This window comes from Macrobrachium rosenbergii, chromosome 54 (assembly GCF_040412425.1).
Source record: "Macrobrachium rosenbergii isolate ZJJX-2024 chromosome 54, ASM4041242v1, whole genome shotgun sequence".
NCBI classification, from domain to species: Eukaryota; Metazoa; Arthropoda; class Malacostraca; order Decapoda; family Palaemonidae; genus Macrobrachium; species Macrobrachium rosenbergii.
Genome location: NC_089794.1, coordinates 22,196,358 through 22,217,548, shown reverse-complemented (window position 1 = coordinate 22,217,548; position 21,191 = coordinate 22,196,358). Strand labels below are relative to the sequence as shown.

The 21,191-nt window shown below is 38.4% G+C and overlaps 1 protein-coding gene across 1 annotated transcript; it reads right to left on the bottom strand.

The window, feature by feature from the left end:
* Positions 1-6,926: 6,926 nt before the first annotated feature.
* Positions 6,927-17,630, bottom strand: LOC136834855 (uncharacterized). Its single transcript, XM_067097647.1, has 3 exons — positions 17,581-17,630; positions 12,570-12,748; positions 6,927-9,347 (listed from the first exon to the last, which is right to left on the bottom strand). Exons 2-3 carry the CDS (start codon positions 12,729-12,731, stop codon positions 8,508-8,510), a joined length of 1,002 nt encoding a protein of 333 aa, XP_066953748.1. The 5' UTR covers positions 12,732-12,748; positions 17,581-17,630; the 3' UTR covers positions 6,927-8,507.
* Positions 17,631-21,191: the final 3,561 nt, after the last annotated feature.

The window sequence follows — 21,191 nt, the reverse complement described above, 5'->3', positions numbered from 1 at the left end:
CTGGAGGAGGAAGGAAGGAAAACTCCTGGAGGAGGAAGGGGGAAAACTCCTGGAGGAGGAAGGGGGGAAAACTCCTGGAAGAGGAAGGGGGGAAAACTCCTAATGGAGGTTGGGTGGAAAACTCCTGATGGAGGATGGGAGGAAAACTCCTGGTGGAGGATGGGAGGAAAACTCCTGGTGGAGGAAGGGAGGAAAACTCTTGGAGGAGGAAGGGAGGAAAATTCCTTTAGGAGGAAATGAAAGGAAAACTCCTGGTGCAGGAAGGGAGGAAAACTCCTGTTGGAGGAAGGAAGGAAAACTCCTAATGGAGGATGGGTGGAAAACTCCTGTTGGAGGAAGGGAGGAAAACTACTGGTGGAGGAAGGGAGGAAAACTCCTGGTGGAGGAAGGGAGGAAAACTCCTGCTAGAGGATGGGAGGAAAGTTCCTTTAGGAGGAAATGAGCGGAAAACTCCTGGTGGCGGAAGAGAGGAAAACTCCTGGTGGAGGAACGGAGGAAATCTCCTGGTGGAGGAAGGGAAGAAAACTCCTGATGGAGGAAGAGAAAAGGGAAAACTCCTCGCTGACGACGGGAGGAAAACTCCTCGTGGAGAAAGGGAGGTAAACTCCTCAGGGTAGCAAGATAAAGGAAAACTCCACGCAGACGCAGGGAGGCAAAACCAAAACAGAGGAGGAAAACTCCCCACAGGCAAGCTGACAGAGTAAGAGAGGAAAACTCCCCACGGAAGAGCGGAAGAGGAAAACTCCCCTCAGAGAAAGGAAAGCAAAACCAAAACAGTAGGAGGACTTTCCAAAACCCAGGCAAAGAAATTGGGAAAAGCACCAATTGTCGAACCGGCCCATAACCCAATTAAGAGCAGGGAGGGAAAACTCGCTTGCTTGCTCGGCGCAAATGCAAAAATTCCTCCCGTCGGTAAAAGTTGACTTCGAAGAGTGACGGGAGGGCAGCCTTCGGCGGGGACCCGCCTCCTATCCCTTGGCATCTTGGGTATACACTGATTCAATTTTTTCCTGAAGCAGGGAAAATTTAATATAGGGGGGCGGGGAGATTTTGACGGTGCCCTTAATTGTCCGGTGACAGGAGGGCGGGGGAGGGCTCCTCTCGAAGAGGGGACCACGCGTCTCGAGGCTGGCTGAAGGAAATTTTGGGGAAGGGTTCCTGGGGAACGTGAATGGACGGATGTGGAACTTGTTGGTGTCTAAAATGTCCTGTTTTTGTGAGGCTTATGTATGTATGTATGTATGAATACAACTTACCCCAAATGGTATAATACATGATTTGGCATTTATCCAGGCAAGATAGATCTATAGTATATCTTTCTTGTAGGGCTTATGTATGTATGTATGTATGTATTTATAAGTACATCTTACACCAATTAGAATGATACATAATTATGTGCATTTATCCAGTCCAGAGTAGAATTTAGGAGTGACGTCACTGCATAAATTGTTTCCAGATAAATCTTTTCTCTCTCCCTGTTCTTCAAGATAATGTTTTCGAATCATTATCTTTAAGAAAATGTAGATATATTCAAGTTATTGTCTATCACTGTTAATTTAAAGTATTAAGTAAATTGGGGAGGGACGGGTTTACCTTAAAGAATTGTTTGAATGAGAGAAAAATTGGAAAAACTGAAAGAAATTCTCAAATGTGTTTACCAGAGTTTTCTGTTGACAACCAATTTAAGAACACTTGGTGCTACTATGGCTTGTTATCCAGGCGTCACCGACACTCCGAGGCGCTAGTACTAAATACTGTATGGTGAATGTAAAGTAGATGGCCCCGCACGAAGATATCATTCATTAATATAATTTGTCGACCACACAATATAGAAATGGATGTATAACACTGATTCCCCAGGGCTAGTACTAAACCCGGCGCCCCAAGGAGCTTCCGCCATGTTCAGTACTAGTACCTGGGAGTCGGTGCCGCGTAGATCAGTCCTATATCCTTTAAGTAAATAACAATTCCCTTTCTAAATCCCCACAAAAAAACAAACGGGAATCAATCTCTTTCTGACACGAAAAATCTGGGGGAATTAACACCTTCGTGAGAAAGAGGTCCTCATAGGCCTACAGTGTTCTTTTCCAGCTCACAGGAGAGTTTAAAACCTCCGGAGGGGAATCATTGTGATCGGTGGAACTCCTCCTTTGTCACTGATGACAGCGTCATTAATAACAGTGATGGCATTTCATTCTTCTTCTTGTTTGGACGCCGAGTCCCTTGGTGACTTTTTTTGTATGATTTTTTTTTGTTTTTTGTTTCTGTCTTAAAGGAGATGTGTTTGTAGTCTGTGTTTGGGCGGCCTTGTCTGAGGTATATTGTAGTATCCACAAAAAGTATATATATATATATATATATATATATATATATATATATATATATATATATATATATATATATATATATATATATATATATATATATATATATATAAACATTAACTCGTGATCTAAAGGTGAACAAATAAACTAAACCTTTCTTTCATGGCTTAGAGATAAAGTCGAAACTGGTCAGGACCTACATCCAGGCCCTTATTTGTTCACCTGAGACGACCCCTAGATGATCTAGAAGCTAGAAATAGCCGTGCAGGCACCCACACGCAAGCAAAGCATTACTGGAAAGGAAAATCTTGAGCGCTAATCTCAGATATCTTCAAGCAACGTATGAAAATTGCAAAGGCGTCGGGTGCAACGCGGATAAAACGCGCCTTTTCTTCTTTTCTTTTTAGCATGCGCGATAAAACCGCGCGCGTTTTATCTCGGGCATTGGTCCGAACGCCAGCGTTTTTTTTTAAAGACGCAATCTTCGCAAGCGTTTTTTTTTTTGACGCGATCCTCACGTGCGTTTTTTTTTTCAACACGATCCTCATGAGCGTTTTATTTTCGACGCGATCCTCATCTTCACGCGCGTTACTTTCGGCGCGATCATCACGCGCGTTTTTTTCGACGCGGTCCTCACGTCGCGTTTTTTTGATGCGATCCTCAACTTCACATCACACGCGTTTTCTTCGACGCTATCTTCATCTTCATCCGATTTTTTTCGACGCGATCATCATCTTCATTCGGCTTTTTTCGACACGATCCTCACCTTCACGCGCGTTTTTTTTTTTAGACGCGACCCTCAGAAGCGTTTTTTCGACGCGATCCTCACTAGCTTTTTCTTAACGCGATCCTCACGTGCGTTTTTAACGCAATCATCACGCGCGTTTTTTTTTAACGCGATCTCCACACGAGTTTTTATAACGCGATCTCCACACGCGTTATTTTTTTCTTTTTTTAGTCGATCATGCGATCCGGCGCTTTTGCAAGGCCATCCAAACAGCGCGCGGAAATCGGAATTTCCGCAATTCCTCGTCGACTTCCCGAGGTCCCCCGTCTGAGGAGCAAGCAAGAGCGAGGGACAGAAATTACAATGGCGAAGGCAACTTGGATAGCAATCAGAAAAGACAATATTTGTCCAACAAATTGACGAGCAAAGCGAAAAACGCCGCTGTACAAAGACCCCAAGGAGCGGACGCAGGGGGAAAACGCAACTGGGCAAACATGGGTAACAGAAGGTAAACATTGTGGTGATAAGGTAAGAGAGAGAGAGAGAGAGAGAGAGAGAGAGAGAGAGAGAGAGAGAGAGAGAAGGTAAACACTGTGGTGATAAGATAAGAGAGAGAGAGAGAGAGAGAGAGTAGCAGCAGAAGGTAACCACTGTAGTGATAAAGTGAGAGAGAGAGAGAGAGAGAGAGAGAGAGAGAGAGAGAGAGAGAGAGAGAGAGACTTCGGGGGTAGTAAAGTGGGGAAAATCCTATTAAAAAAAAAAAAAAGAGCGAGACAATAACAGACTTAATAAAATGGAACCAAACGTAATGGAAATGGATTCATTCGGATGATTATTGGCGTTGGCCAGACGCGAGAAAGCTTTTGCCAATAGGCATCGGCCTAACCCGTCGAACACGGCGCCGACCGTAAGCTCGAACAACACCGGTCTAGGGACGAACCCAAACGAGAAACGAGAAGGAGAAGAAGAAGAAGAAGAGGGAGAGGAGCCGAGGGTGGTGTGATAAAACCAGATATATCTGCGAAAAGGCACTAAAGATAACTTTCACGATCGCTGTTGTGTTTTGCCTCTCGCTTTACGATCCATAACCCCCTCCGGAGAGCTTTCCCCGTGAGCTTTGTTTGTTTGCGATCGAGTCGTAACGATCTCCTGGCCTCCGGGCTTGTACTGTAATAGCCCGGCGAGTCAGTGCGAGGCTCCTTGATCGGTACGTTATTGTGAAAAATAAAGTACGTTACATCATGATCTATACATCAATGCACCACCTGTTCAGGTAAGGTAGAAAAAAGAACGGTTTGATTTGCCTGATTTTGTTTATCAAGTCGTAACGATCATCTGGCTTAGGCTTATTACAGCCCAGCGAATCAATGCGAGGCTTCGTGATTGGTACTTTCTTGTAAAAAAGGAAGTACTGTACATCATGATCAACATATGATCAACATACTACCTGGCCTGGTAAGGCGGAAAAGAGAACGGTTTTATTTGCCTAACTTTGTTTATCAAGTCGTAACGATCTTCTGGCCTAGGCTTATAATAGCCCAGAGAATCAATGCGAGGCTTCGTGATTGGTACGTTATTGTAAAAATGAAGTACAGTACTTCGTGATCAATACAGTGTTCATTATACTACCTTTTAAGGTAAGGCAGAAAAGAGAACGATTTCATTTGCCAGATTTTGTTTATCAAGTCGTAACGGTCTTGTGACCTAGGCTTCCTAGGCAAGGGCATCAATGCGAGGCTTCTTGATCGGTACGTTATTGTGAAAAATAAGGTACAGTGCATCATAATGAATACAGCATTGCACCACCTGTTCAGGTAAGGTAGAAATGAGAACGGTTTTATTTGCCTAACTTTGTTTACCAAGTCGTTACGGTCCCTCTTTCAATGGTCTTGGCTTTTAATAGCCCAGTGAATCACTGAGAGGCTTCGTGACTGGTACACGAAGCCTCTCATTGGAAAATAAAGTACAGTACATCACGATCAATACATTGTCAATATACTACCTTTTAAGGTAAGGTAGGAGAAGAGAACGATTTTATTTGCCTGATTGATCGACCAGTTTTTCTAGGCTTACGGTAACCTTCGTGACGAGGCTTTCCACCATTAATTGGTTTGTTACTGTAATCGAGGGTAGATTCATACACGCTTTAATTGTTTATTTGTTTATCTTGTATTTTTGATTATATATTCAGTTTCATCAATCTTAATTATCAATTACTTGCATTTTATTGTTTCAGATAACATATTTTATTTTTTTTCGTTTTGCAAACACGCACACACACCCAATACACACACACTCATATATACATATATATATATATATATATATATATATATATATATATATATATATATATATATATATATATGCGTGTGTTAACTTCTACCTGAAAAATATGAGAAACATGGCCCCGGTGTAGTTCCTGCTCATTGGCTTTGCACTTCTTGAGGTAGAGGTTTACGTTGTAGTGTTTTACGGCGAACAATTGCTAAAGAGACCGTGATGTACGGATTTTTTTATTTTTTTATTTCGACTGAGGGGTATAATTAGAAAAAAAGTTATAAAAGACAAAAACTGTCCCCTGAAGCAGATTGTCAAACACATCCAATTACTGAGTTAAATTGTTAAAGGGAGCAGCTACAGAAATCAACTCCCATCATGACAGACGCACACATACCGTGAGAGGCCCTAGACCTAACCTGTATCTCCGAACTGAAAAACAGATTTGGATGGAAAGAAACAATGAATAGATATTCCAGTGGTCTTATCCATAAGTAAGATTGAAAAGAATTAAGTACAAGCTACAATTTCTTCATAATGCAGACGGTGTGAGGTCTAGACTTAACCTGCTTCGTTAAGGACGACTGGGGAACTGACAAGCAAGTTTGGGTGGAAAGAAACGATGAATAGATATTCTGGTGATCTGTTCCGTAAGTAAAATGAAAAAGAGTAAAGAAACAAAGTACAAAGTTACAATTTCTTCTTGATGTGTGTTTGGTTTACTCTCTCTCTCGCAATATTTCTCTTTCCCGCGCATTCTGCCAGACGTCTTTCAGTTCGCACATTGCATGAGAATTTCAGGAGCATAAAAGGACAATGGCGTCCAAAGTGTATCCCATTTTCGAAGCAGGGGGAGGGCGGGAAAATAAACACGAAATAAACACGAAATCCTGGGAGTGAAACGGCAGAGCGTGAGTGAGAGAGAGAGAGAGAGAGAGAGAGAGAGAGAGAGAGAGAGAGAGAGAGAGGAAAATAGGAAAATATCGCCAAATATTGCCGCAGAAACAGGTGGGCGAATTCGTCGAGAAAGGCCACCTGTTGTCGCCAGGGGGAATAACACTTTCGCAGGAGACGTATTTGGTCCATAAACCATCCCTTCAGACCCGTCCCTAATATCCAGTGCGCCTTCAGACACCGAGGACCAATACTCTCTCTCTCTCTCATGTACTGCTCTCAGGTCATGTCTGATTCTAAGCCGTGGTATTTTCCTTTTCTTTGGGGGTGTAAGTTCACGAAATTTTGTTTGTGTCTTGAGTTAAAGTGACTACACGAGGGAAAGAGAGAGAGATAGGCTGATACAAACTCACTCACATCCCCAGGAAGAGAGAGAGAGGGATAGGCTGTTACAGACACACGCACACACCCAGGAAAAGAGAGAGAGAGATAGGCTGACAGACACACACAGGAAGAGAGAGAGAGAGAGAGAGAGATCGGCACACGCACGCACACCCCCAGGAAGAGAGAGAGAGAGAGGGGGGGAGAGAGAGTAAGCTTTCCTTTCCAGATCTGAATGTTATTTGTTTCTCATTTTGACGACCGGTGTCAAATTGCCTCCGTCAAAGGAATGGACTGTAACCACTGAAATCAAAATCACATAACGTTTGATTGATTTTATTTTCCTTTCTACAAAACAGAAGGTAAATCTGTTAACCTTTCCTATGTGTCTGTGGACAGTGGCACTAGTCCACATGATACACTGCTACCCTAAAATGGAAGACTGCAGTATCTGCAAAGATACAAAAATGAGAAAAATGGTACATACTGCAGTTTTCCCTTGCCTTACTACTGATTTTGCAGATGCTGCAAATGGGACCCACTAAATAAAGCATTAAAGAATCATTCTGAAACCGCAGTAACTTGTGTATTAGTATTTCAAGAGCCCAATAGGTGGCATATCTCAATTTCTAAAATTTTGCAGATACTGAAGTTTTCCGCTTAAGGGCAGAATAGCACAGTAGATATGAGGCATCTATGGTGGTTTCCAACTCCTGAATCATAACGACTTCTGCAGCGTAAATACTCCTTTGTACATGCAGTACGTTGATTCTTCACTTTCCCTTTTAGATACAAATTACTGGATGATTCTCACGTCACAGAATCTTAAATTCTTTTCTTATTGGGGTGGGAGTCTCAAACAGGTCCACCGTAGTGTATTAAATGTCTACTTTCTATGAAAAACTGACCTCTGGCGGCCTTTCTGTGTTTTGTCCTGTGGCTGAACATTCCTAGAAGGAGTTTTGGCGACCCCCTGTTAGAGATGAACTCTCCGATGGGTGTTCTATTCACCCAGACTGAAATTATGAATACTAGCTCACCTTAGAGGGTTTAGAAGTGCCAACAATTAGCAAGGACTGGCTATGACATCTGATGCCCTCCTTATATTTGGTGATAGCGGTTTTCCTAAAGGGGAAACTTGGGTGGTTCTCTGAATGAATTGTAGATATTACCCTCCTTGGCACTTCTTCTTGGTCTCTTGATTGCAAGGTCCCACACGAAGTTCATTTCATATCACTGAAACAAAGTTCAGAAGCCTCAAAGGCGTAACGGTTAAACAGAGAACTGTGCTGAGCATAACCTGCCTCTGTTTACAGATCTTTTGCTTCACTGAGTTTTAGGCCAGCTGGTCTTTCCAGTATTATCCCATCTGAATGTTCCTGTAGTCCTGCAGATTAATATACTTTTGGAAACGTCCTTTCTCCGGGTAAGCTCAAAATTTTCTGCTTTAATTGGTCTGTGAAACTTTGACGAGCAGACTCTGAACAGCCAACTCTGTGGGCATAAAACACAGGCCGGGCCTCTACACAATATGTGATCTGTATCCAGAACCAAGTGTTTGTCTTTTTCCTGAGACAAATTCAGTATGATTAAGTGAATAATGTCATGGTTTCAGCATAGTTAAAAGGCACGTGCTTGTGTGGAAGTTCAGTCTTTGTTGTTCCATCATAGGATGTAGAAGGTGATGCAATGTGTTGGGGTCTACACACAGATATACAAGACTACAGCAGCATTTCACTTGAATGAGATCCATTTCATTCTCACTTTTTTTTTTGGCTTTTCTTCATACAAGGCCCTTTTATCCACTAGAAGCTGTGACCAATAAAGTGGCCTTCAGCCTTGTGCTACAAGAATGCAACATTTGAATGAAAGTAATAGTTAGATTGCTGACAACATCTGCCTCATTTACTGGTCTTCTCATTCATTAACAGATAGTTTACGAAGGTAGAAGACCCAGCCATTGATCTAACGAGACAAATACAAAGATACACATTCCCTGGGAGCAACAGGAGAACGAGAAGAACAAACACATAAGTAATGTCTTCTGATAGGGGTTCATGAGTTATAAGAAACCTCTCAGTTAGATTCTGAGTTAAATCGTGACTGGCACTTGTTATGTTCCCTGATTGATTTAAACTAGACGCCACAAAGCTGACTTCACCAGCACGGCTGTAAATATTCACTGTAGAGCCGGGTTTCAAGTCTATAGCTCCATTTAAGTTAAAACCGTCACTTCTGATGACGTAGAGCGAAGAACCATTACCGAATGACAAGGCCCCAGGCCTATGATGAAGAACCGTCGTGTTGACGAGGTAAAAGCTCGTTTTCGAAGTCAGTTCTAGCCTCGTCAGGTTCTGGATGACAGAGTCCTTGAAATATAAGACTTGGTTAGCAACTGGTTCGTTTACGTCAGCGACGCCGAAGACTGACGTTGTCGAGACTATGTACCCCAGCAGACGAGGCAGCGTCAGGTGTCTGATGTACGACGACGTCACCGATATCCCGCGAGTGTTTTCAGGAAGTCTCTCAACCGAAGAGTTGTGGATGATAATATTCATGTCCTGGCAGGTCCTCGCAGGGCTGTAGTGGCTACCCAGGGCGCCATACTGCTGGAGGGTTACACGAAGGACGTCCACGAAGGAAAGATTGACGCAGATGTCAACTCCGACCTCGACTCTCGGAGCGGAACGGACGATGACTCTCTCGACTGAGTTTGCAGAAGACTGCCCCACCTGGACTGTCTGGTGAGTAGAAATAATGGGTCATCGTATATCACAAAGTAGCGGAAATAATGGGTTTTGGCCTAATGCTTTTTGTAGAACTAATAACAGCGTTGTATTGTTCAGTATATGTAATATAATTTATGATACATCACAAAATACCCCGTAGGAATATTGGAATTAGGCCTAACGCTTTTGGTGGAACTAATGACTTTCTCCATTGCTCTGTATATATAGGACTAACTCTCGAGTACTGATACAAGTAATTATAAAAATGGTTATTAATTCGTATCACAGGCTCACCGCCTGCCATAATTTTCTATTAATTGACTGGTTAGGCCTGTGACGTGAAAAATTAATTTGTGCAACTGTAGGCCTAATGTTTGACATTATAACTGGAACTATGCACCCTCATATATATATATATATATAGATATATATATATATATATATATATATATATATATATATATATATATAGAAATCATCAACACACAATCACGTGTGGAACAGAAATAAATTTCTGACTCACGTCGGGGATCGAACCCAGGTCTCTCAGGTGGAAAGCAAGGGCGTTACCCAACTTCTTTTAGACTTGTATGGCCCAGTGGGTAACGCCCTTGCTTTCCACCTGAGAGACCTGGGTTCGATCCCGACGTGAGTCAGAAGAATATATATATATATATATATATATATATATATATATATATATATATATATATATATATATATATATATAAACACAGAGACCACACGGTACCAGTGACGCAATCTGTAAGGGTTTGTGCGCACGCGCATGCGTGCAAACGACTGCCTTTTACACATATCTAAAATACAAAACTAAGGAATAAATGGAATCTGTTTCACCAAATTTACTCTGTTGCCCTTGTATGTAAATTCTGCTCTTACATTTGTGTGTAAATTCCATCATGATTTAGGCATGCAGGAGGCCTATATCTGTCAAGAGTTTGATATTATATTAAGTAATAATATGATCTGCCTTATCTTATCAGTTACTCAAACTCCACTTTGACTAAAATGTATTTGAAGTTGCTTTTAAAAAAAATCTGAGTTATGTAATATGTCATGAAGTGGAGGTGAACTATTTGGAATTAATATCTATATAATAATTCCAAATATGTTCCATGTGAATAGGAGTTTATCCTTTGAATAATAATAATAATAATAATAATAATAATAATAATAATATGACAAGGACCAAATCTGGCTATATAATTCAGCACAGTCATGCATGAGTTCTAGACTGTAAATAACTTTGATCCTAAGTTAGATAAACAAATATTAAGCTTGTCATATCCCACTAGGAGCTAAATGTTATCGTCTTGCACTGTTTACACGCAACAAAAGCTTCAGGATTAAATACGACTCAGTTTGCTAACAGTTTTATCATGGCTACAACTAAAATGTGTTAAATGTTTAGCCTGGTGCGGTTGTGGAATCTTCTGTCTTCCAGATACTGAAGAGAGGAGCTAATTCATTCCAGCTCTGTACTGCCGTCCGCTGCTGCTGCTGACGTCTCCTGAATGTCAAGTGTATCGGTTTTATTTACTATTTTCTCATTTTATTTTGCCACTTATTTCTATAACTTGTCTCTCTCTCTCTCTCTCTCTCTCTCTCTCTCTCTCTCTCTCTCTCTCTCTCTCTCTCTCTCTCTCTCTCTCTCTGTGCAGGTTGATTTCCTTTTGGAACCCTCTTGAGTTTATGTAAGTTTGCTGACTGTTCAAAAAGATTTTCAGCTGAAGATTTAAAGAAAGAAAAAATTAATACACTCTCCTAAGTATTTTCAACTTGAAAAGGCCATCGTAGGGAGATTCCACACTTGCGAACAAAACAGACATTTCTATTAAACAAGAGAGAGAGAGAGAGAAAAAAAAAAAAACTGACCTATGAAAAGACCAATTAAGGAACGGGAATATACTGTAGAATTCAGGCCTGGGACCTGAGATGAGGTCAGTCGGCGCTGAAACGGAAACTGAGAGTAGGTAGTTTGAAAGGTGTAACAGGAGGAAAACCTTCTACATGTAGGTGCACTATGAAACAATTGTTAGGAGAGCACCGAGGAAAGTAAGATGGAATAAAGAGACTATGAACGGAGGTACGGTAAACGGAATGAAAGGGGCTGCAGCTAGGGGCCTAAGGGACGCCGCGAGGAACCTTGAGTCATGCCTACAGTGCACTAAAACCAATACCCTCCTGCGGGGGAAAGGGATCAGTTTTTCACCAAACAGGAAGGTGCGCCTGACGACGAAACTGAATTATCAGTTTTCTGTAACTGTTTGTAATAACTTTTTGTGTTACAAAAGGTATTATCAGCCGCAAGTGTCTGGTCAGTGGAAAGACGAGGTTTAAGGGATTTGAAGACAGAGGTTTTAACACCTTATCACTTTCTTACTGATAAGAAGAAGCGTGCAAAACAGAACCCTTTAACTCTGGAAAGATTTATTGGGTCTGCTGATTAGATATTAGTTTGGCTTAAATGAGTGTTTGCTGAAGTACAAGTCGTTTTCAAGGCTTTTCTAAGACTTTAGGGTGTTATTGTAAAATTAATATATTAAATATATATGTGTGTGTATATACAGTATGTATTTATATATATGTATATATTAAATATATATATATATATATATATATATATATATATATAATGTATATATATGTATATTTTATACATACATACATATATATATATATATATATATATATATATATATATATATATATATATATATATATATGTGTGTAATTCTAACAGCCACAATGCCCTCATAACTTCGCGAATTCTTCGCGCTTTTTTGGATATGCTTGTAACTACAAAGGCGTAAGATCCAAGCGCAAGAAATGAAGAGACTGTGATGGCCGGTCGCGGGAAACGGCCATCACAGTCTCTTCAATTTCTTGCGTTTGGATCTTACGGCTTTGTAGTTACAAGCATATCCAAAACAGTGCGAAGAATTCGAGAAGTTAAGAGGGCATTGTGGCTATTAGAATTACATATGTGTCTGGTAAAAGTGACCAGTAGATTCTACATATATATATATATATATATATGTATATGTGTTTGTGTGTGTTTAGACATATATGTATATACAAATTTATATCTAAATATATATATATATATATATATATAATATATATATACATATACATATACATATACATACATATACATATACATACATATACATAATAGAATCTACAACACTGACATCACTCTTCACCTACATAATCATAGTTCTTGAAGTCACAGTGAAGGTGGCTGCCTACGAGCCTACAGAAAGGAGAATCTACAGAGGCTTCAGTTACTGTAGGTTCTGTAGTCCTGACGTTTCCCGACATCACCGCCTCTGCCGTCATCAGCAGGACCAGGAAGTGGCCCAAATTCATTTCCGGAACAGGACCGCCTGAAAGAAGGTGCCAATGTAAGATTTTGATGAGCTGAGACAGGAGGCACTGTATATATATATATATCGGCTACCGGACATCAGAATTGCTTCATATTTCTTGCATCTGGATCTCAGGCTTTGCAGTGACAAGCGGATCCAAAAAGCGTGAAGAATTCGAGAGGTTCAGAGACCATTTTGGCTGTTATAATTACACGTACATATGTATATATATTTATATACTTACATATATACATGTATATATATATGCAGATATATATATATACATATATGTATACACATACATATGCATACATACATACACATGAAACCCCTTACACATTCGACAGAATACCTTCAAGCACTAAACCGCAAATCACGCAGAAAAATGAAGAAACATTAAGCGGACGTGAATATATTTCGCATCGTATTCCTCAGGCACCAGTACCCGTTTTTCCTTTTTGCTCTCCCCCTCAGTTTATCCAAGAGAGGAAAAATCCAGGGCGTCTCCGAAGGCGCCCCAGAAATTTACGAGCTTCCGGAGGGGGGCCACAACTCACCTCACAAAAGTTTGAATTCATGGAAATTTATGAAAAAGCAGCGAAGGAACAAAAAAAAGAATAAAAGCAAAAAAGCAAAATAGTGTCTTCTTCGCGTCGGTAAATGACCCGAAAATATTCTGAGGAAATATTTGAGGTCCTAAGTTCAGGCGTGCCTGTGGTATTAGCGTCCATGTTTTGTTTTTCCTTTGGGGCTTGAAAGAAGATCTATTTTCTTCTATTCAAGCACTGGGACCTATGAGGTCATTCAACGCTGGAAATTGAGAGTAAGAGGTCTGACAGGTGTAACAGGAGGAAAATCTCAAAGCAGTTGCACTATGAAATATTTGTTGAGAGGGTGGATACCGAGATGGAAGACAGAGAATATGAACGGAGGTATAGTAAAAGGAATGAGAGGGATTGCATCTAAGGGCCGAAGAGACGCTGCAAAGAGCCTTTAGTAAAGCCTACAGTGCACCACGTGAGATGCACTGACGGCGCTACCCCACTGCGGGGATTTTTTCAAAGAATTTCTTCGCTAGCTGATGCAGCGCATTGCTATACCCTTAAACAATTCTCCTTGTACTTTCATAATCTATTTGTATTTCCACTATTTACTTATTTATTCATTTCCCTTCTTTCTATATTTCTTATTATCTTCTGTGACTTCTTTCAAAAACGCCATAATATTCTTTGGAAGCTTGAATTTCAGGTCAGTGGCCCCTGTGGTGGGCTTGTTTCATATGAATAGGGCTCTTCTTCTGAATAATATTTTCGTAGCTGTTTGCTATATTTCTGTCGATGTCTCGTAGTTCAGGCTCCCCGTAAGGAGGTAGTGCCGTCAGTGTACCTCATGCGGTGCACTGTAGGCATTACTTAAGGTTCTTTGCAGCGCGCCTTCCTTAGACCCCTAGCTGCAACCCCTTTCGTTCCTTTTGCTGTACCTTCTTTCATAGTGCAACTGATTTGAGGGTTTCCTCCTGTTACACCTTTCAAACCTCTTATTCTCAATTTCCGTTTCAGCGCTGAATGACCTCATAGGTTCCAGTGCTTGGCCTTTGGCCTAAATTCTATATTCAGTTCGGTTCACTTGCAAGTTCATATTTAAAGTGGCCTCTTATCACAAAAAGTGTAAAGTTATAAGTAGACATTAATTATCGCGAAAATAACTGAAATCTTGTCACTTACAAATTCGTATTTGAAAAAACTGGAACTTGTCACTTACAAATTCATATTTGAAAAAAAACTGAAACTTGTCACTTACAAATTCATATTTGAAAAAACTGAAACTTGTCACTTACAAATTCATATTTGAAAAAACTGAAACTTGTCACTTACAAATTCATATTTGAAAAAAAACTGAAACTTGTCACTTACAAATTCATATTTGAAAAAACTGAAACTTGTCACTTACAAATTCATATTTGAAAAAAACTGAAACTTGTCACTTACAAATTCATATTTGAAAAAAAACTGAAACTTGTCACTTACAAATTCATATTTGAAAAAACTGAAACTTGTCACTTACAAATTCATATTTGAAAAAAACTGAAACTTGTCACTTACAAATTCATATTTGAAAAAAAACTGAAACTTGTCACTTACAAATTCATATTTGAAAAAACTGAAACTTGTCACTTACAAATTCATATTTGAAAAAAACTGAAACTTGTCACTTACAAATTCATATTTGAAAAAAACTGAAACTTGTCACTTACAAATTCATATCTGAAAAAAACTGAAACTTGTCACTTACAAATTCATATTTGAAAAAACTGAAACTTGTCACTTACAAATTCATATTTGGAAAAAACTGAAACTTGTCACTTACAAATTCATATTTGGAAAAAACTGAAACTTGTCACTTACAAATTCATATCTGAAAAAAACTGAAACTTGTCACTTACAAATTCATATTTGAAAAAAAACTGAAACTTGTCACTTACAAATTCATATTTGGAAAAAACTGAAACTTGTCACTTACAAATTCATATCTGAAAAAAACTGAAACTTGTCACTTACAAATTCATATTTGGAAAAAACTGAAACTTGTCACTTACAAATTCATATTTGGAAAAAACTGAAACTTGTCACTTACAAATTCATATCTGAAAAAAAAACTGAAACTTGTCACTTACAAATTCATATTTGAAAAAAACTGAAACTTGTCACTTACAAATTCATATCTGAAAAAAAACTGAAACTTGTCACTTACAAATTCATATCTGAAAAAAAACTGAAACTTGTCACTTACAAATTCATATCTGAAAAAAACTGAAACTTGTCACTTACAAATTCATATTTGAAAAAACTGAAACTTGTCACTTACAAATTCATATCTGAAAAAACTGAAACTTGTCACTTACAAATTCATATTTGAAAAAAAACTGAAACTTGTCACTTACAAATTCATATCTGAAAAAAACTGAAACTTGTCACTTACAAATTCATATTTGAAAACAACTGAAACTTGTCACTTACAAATTCATATTTGGAAAAAACTGAAACTTGTCACTTACAAATTCATATATGAAAAAAACCTGAAACTTGTCACTTACAAATTCATATTTGAAAAAAACTGAAGCTTGTCACTTACAAATTCATATTTGAAAAAACTGAAACTTGTCACTTACAAATTCATATTTGAAAAAACTGAAACTTGTCACTTACAAATTGATATTAAAAAAAACTGAAACTTGTCACTTACAAATTCATATTAAAAAACTGAAACCTTGCCACTTACAAATTCATATTAAGAAAAAACTGAAACTTGTCACTTACAAATTCATATTAAAAAACTGAAACCTTGTCACTTACAAATTCATATTAAAAAAAATAAAAACTTGTCACTTACAAATTCATATTTGAAAAAATTGAAATCGTGTCACTTACAAATTCATATTTAAAAAAACTGAAATCTTGTCACTTACAAATTCATATTAAAAAAAAACTGAAACTTGTCACTTACAAATTCATAATCAACAAAAAACTGAAATCTTGTCACTTACAAATTCATATAAAAAAAACTGACATCCTGTCACTTACAAATTCATAATTAACAAAAAAAAAAACTGACACTTGTCACTTACAAATTCATATTGAAAAAAACAGAAACTTGTCACTTACAAATTCATTTCTAAAAAAAAAATAAAATCTTGTCACTTACAAATTCATATTAAAAAACTAAAATCTTGTCACTTACAAAATCATAATTAACCTGGCTTCTTTCTTATCAGCGACGCTGTAAATCAAACAGTGTGCAATATCAATGGAGGTGATTCAAGGTCGTTAATTTTTCCTCGAAAAAAAAAAAAAAAATTCTCCCCTTAAAGAAGGAATTAATTTGAAATAATTTCCAGTGAGTGAACTAAGGATGAGTATTGTGCGAAAGCCCAGACGAAACAATGTGTTGTTCTTGAAACTTGCGCACACACTCATTTTTTGGACGCTGGACCCTTTCTTTCTAGTTCCTGTGTCATTCGAATTATCTACCGTTTTACGTACACACACACACACACACACACACACATATATATGTGTGTGTGTGTGTATGTGTACTTATTATGCACTCTTTTGCCTTGCTTCACAATGCATCCACCGCAAATCTTTGAAGAGAAAAGAAAAACATCACACCTAAGATTCACTACGTTTCTCTAGGAATCGACGAAAATGCATTTAGATGCTTATATACTGCTATGTCTTTTTCAACTTCCACGTCCCCTGATCGTACCGGTCCTTTTCACTGTCTTGAAACAACGCCAGAATTAAATGCCAGAATTAGATGCTACAATTTGGTGGGACAATCCACCCTAAAACGGGGACCAACGGAATGACGAAGATCACTCTGTGCAACTTCAAAGAATGCCAGAATAAATGCCAGAATTAAATGCCAGAATTTAGCAAGACAATCCACACCCCTTCACTGTGCAGCTTCAAATAATGCCAGAATTAAACGCTAGAATTAAATGCCAGAATTTAGCAAGACAACCCACACTCATTCACTGCGCAACTTCAAGTAATGCCAGAATTAAATGCCAGAATTTAGCAAGACAGTCCTTGAACAGGGACCAACGGAATGACGAAGATCACTCTGTGCAACTTCAAATAATGCCAGAATAAATGCCAGAATTAAATGCCAGAATTTAGCAAGACAATCCACACCCCTTCACTGTGCAGCTTCAAATAATGCCAGAATTAAACGCTAGAATTAAATGCCAGAATTTAGCAAGGCAACCCACACTCATTCACTGCGCAACTTCAAGTAATGCCAGAATTAAATGCCAGAATTTAGCAAGACAGTCCACACTGAAATACCTTGAACAGGGACCAACGAAGTGAGGAATCCGATTTTTCCACTGTGCAACTTCCAAGGCAGAACTGAGTAGGAGTCGACGTGATAAGCAGATTTAAATATAATGTGCCGGATTTGCGTATCTCGCTGCTAAGGAAATTAACCCTTCGCTGCCGGTTCTTCCTCCTCTTATCAGGCTTATCATGCTTTTTTCAACGACGGAGGTATATTTTTAAAGACACTCTGTGATAAAAATAAATAGTAAATGACCTTTCTAATAAATTACCGCTGTTCATTTCTCTGGATGCATTTCCTTTTGCTAAATACAGATGAAGACACCACTTCAGAGTCCAAGAGTACAGCTGGTCAGATGCCTGAATGCATTTGCTGTTTCTGAAAACAGATGCAGATCCTACCTCAGAGTCGAAGATTACAGCTGTTCAGATCTCTGGATGCATTTGCTTCTGATAAATACAGAAGCAGATTCCACTTCAGAGTTGATAATTACAGCTGTTCATATTTCTGGATGCATTTGCTTTTGATAAATACAGATGCAGATACCACTTCAGAGTCCAAGATTACAGCGGTTCAGATCTCTGGATACATTTGCTTTGGCTAAATACAGATGCAGATCCCACTTCAGAGTTGATAATTACAGCTGTTCAGATCTCTGGATACATTTGCTTTGGCTAAATACAGTTGTAGATCCCACTTCAGAGTTGATAATTACAGCTGCTCAAATCTCTGGATACATTTGCTTTTGCCAAATACAGATGCAGATACCACTTCAGAGTTGATGATTACAGCTGTTCAGATTTCTGGGTGCGTTTGCTGTTTCTGGAAGCAGATGTAGATTTCAGGCTTCAATGTTAGCTTGAATTGTGATGAACTGTTTTTTTTTTATAATAATTTACAGACTTCAGGCTTCAATATGTCCTTGAAAAGTGTTGAATTCTGTTTCTTTCCTCAGTCGTCTGCCGTTTCTCCACTCAAGGTTAGCTTGAACTTTCCCGCAATTGTAAATGCATAGGGGTCTGAGGCATCCAAATATTTTAAATGCAGGATGTTCTCCCCATATTTTCTTGTCCTTTTTCATTTTAAACTTTATTATATTGGCTGTTGTTCTCCAGAATTAAATATAAAAGTCCATTTTACTGTGTTGCACTTTTTACTCTTGATAACTCGCTTGTTGTTCCCTCTGACTAAATAGGTAAGTTGTCCCTCCTACGCTCCGTTTTCTATGACCAGTCATAAGTCCCCTGAGCAAAATAGCTAGGACCCTCCTCTCTTCAGGAACCCACGTAACACCCGTTGAGCCACCACGTCTCTCATCACGATGCCAGATACAGTTAGTTCCTAAACATCTGCTGGCAAGCTTTGGAATTCTCTCCTTGTTCGGATTTTCTCAAATTTTCTTTTTTTTTTCTTACAAGTGGCGAAACAATCCCTTTTTTTTCTCTCTAATTCCTTTTAATTTCTCTTTTCTAAGCCTTCAGTTATTCATAGAGCGTTTCTGCAATAAGGAGAAAGTAAAATACGCCTCTTTTCAACTTTCAGAAAGTAAAAAAAAAAAAAAAGAAAGTATTTTTGAGTTTCCAGTATTAAGAAATTATCAGCTATTATTAGGCTCCATGGCTGTTGCCAGCGTTTCCCAGATGTTTTGACCCAGTTATCTTTTATTTTCTTTTTCTCTCTCTCTCATCAACCCGAATTCCTGTCTTCATTTTCATTTCATTCTGAAGTGTTGGCGTTTCATCTTCCGTTTTGTGGAGAGGAATTGTCATTATGCTTGTGTCTTTTTTTTAAACTATGTTTGTTTTTTCAGAAAAAGCTTGGACACTGAAGATGCCATTTGTCACTTTTCTGGCATACGATTATGTCTTGTTTTCATTAACTCAGTATGTTTACCTATGCCTATGCAATTAACTTTAATCTGTTTTTCTTTTTGAATTATTTTTCCATTAGTTAGTGGCGGAAATATGGTTGAATAATTGAAAAGTCAACTCTAATTGCACAAAGTGGTTCTTGTCTTTAATAGGTTAGAAGTAGTATATATATATATATATATATATATATATATATATATATATATATATATATATACGAGTATATGTACATATATACTATATATATATTCACATATATATACATTTATATATATATATATATATATATATATATATATATATTTACACATGAAATTTGTGTGTGTTTGTTTGTAGCATAATTCACATACAACATGACATTTCTGTAGTCACAAATGTTAAGCCACAAATATCATTCACCATCCAATCCACTATACATCAAGGAATAACTCACACCCATGGGAAATCATAATCAATAACTCCTTCGCCACCAGTTCGGGGACTCGAACTGCCGCCAGGTTTTGGCGACCAACGACGAACAGTGACCTTAGACCACTCAGCCATCGAGACAGAGAGAGAGAGAGAGAGAGAGAGAGAGAGAGAGAGAGAGAGAGAGAGGTATAAAGTGATACCGACTCTGCTGATATATAGCTATGGAGTGACTCAGTGCGATAAAAAAGTATAAAGTCATTAATAGAGATTAAATTGAATCTTTATCTGAAATGTGGTACCTTAGGGATTTAGGAAAGCTTAACTGGTATTTTGTTTTTCACAGTACTCTCAAAGGTTTAGCCTGTAATCCCTGTTCCCCGTATCCTACGTGATGATTTACAGACTGCTAGAGTTGGATGGTAACACTATGGACGACTTATCAACATGCACGTGTTATGGACACATGCACACACACACACACACACACACACATATATATATATATATACTGTAAATATAGTATATATATATATATATATATATATATATATATATATATAAATATATACGTGTATATATACACATATTTAAATATATATGTATATATATATATATATATATATATATATATATATATATATATATATATATATATATATATATATACATGTGTGTGTGTGATTGCTCTACCCAAATCGTGAAGCAAATAATTGTCCTTTAATTAAGTGTCATTAGCTTGACAAATTGCCATTTTTATGTCCCGTACCATTTCCACCGTTTTGTACACAATTCTTCCAATCCCCTAACCTCGACTTATCAACTTTACCCACTGTTTCTAATCTTCCCTACCTCTTCTCTACCCCAGTCTTTCAATTCCCAGAAAAATCGAGAGAAGAAGAAGAAGAAGAAGAAGAAGAAGAAGAAGAAGAAGAAGAAGAAGAAGAAGAAGCATTGTATCTCTTCCTTAGAGGAATATTGGCTTCCTTTCACAATAATTGTCTTCGGAAGGGGAGAGCCGTTCTAACCCCTCTGCTTTTATTAGGTCTGATTGCGTCATAAAAGGCGTTGTATAATCTTCCAATTTTGCCTCTGGCCTTCCTCTCTCTCTCTCTCTCTCTCTCTCTCTCTCTCGCTCTTTCTCTCCCTCTCTCTCTCTCTATATACCAGCGTTTCCAAATTGCTCCAGATTGGTACAGATTGAGAACGGCGCGTTGGACAAAAGATGGTTTGACCTCTTAGAAGGATTATGATAAGGTTCTCTCTCTCTCTCTCTTTCTCTCTTCCACGCACGTGTGTAAAGGGTTTGTCCCCAGAGGGAAGATGAATCATAAGTACCG

Bases quoted from the DNA above. Each gene is read 5' to 3' on its own strand.
- LOC136834855 (XM_067097647.1), bottom strand. From the start codon at position 12,731: ATGAATTTGGGCCACTTCCTGGTCCTGCTGATGACGGCAGAGGCGGTG. The intron at 9,348-12,569 runs GTAGGTGAAGAG...TCTACTCACCAG, and splicing joins ACTTCAAGAACTATGATTAT to ACAGTCCAGGTGGGGCAGTC.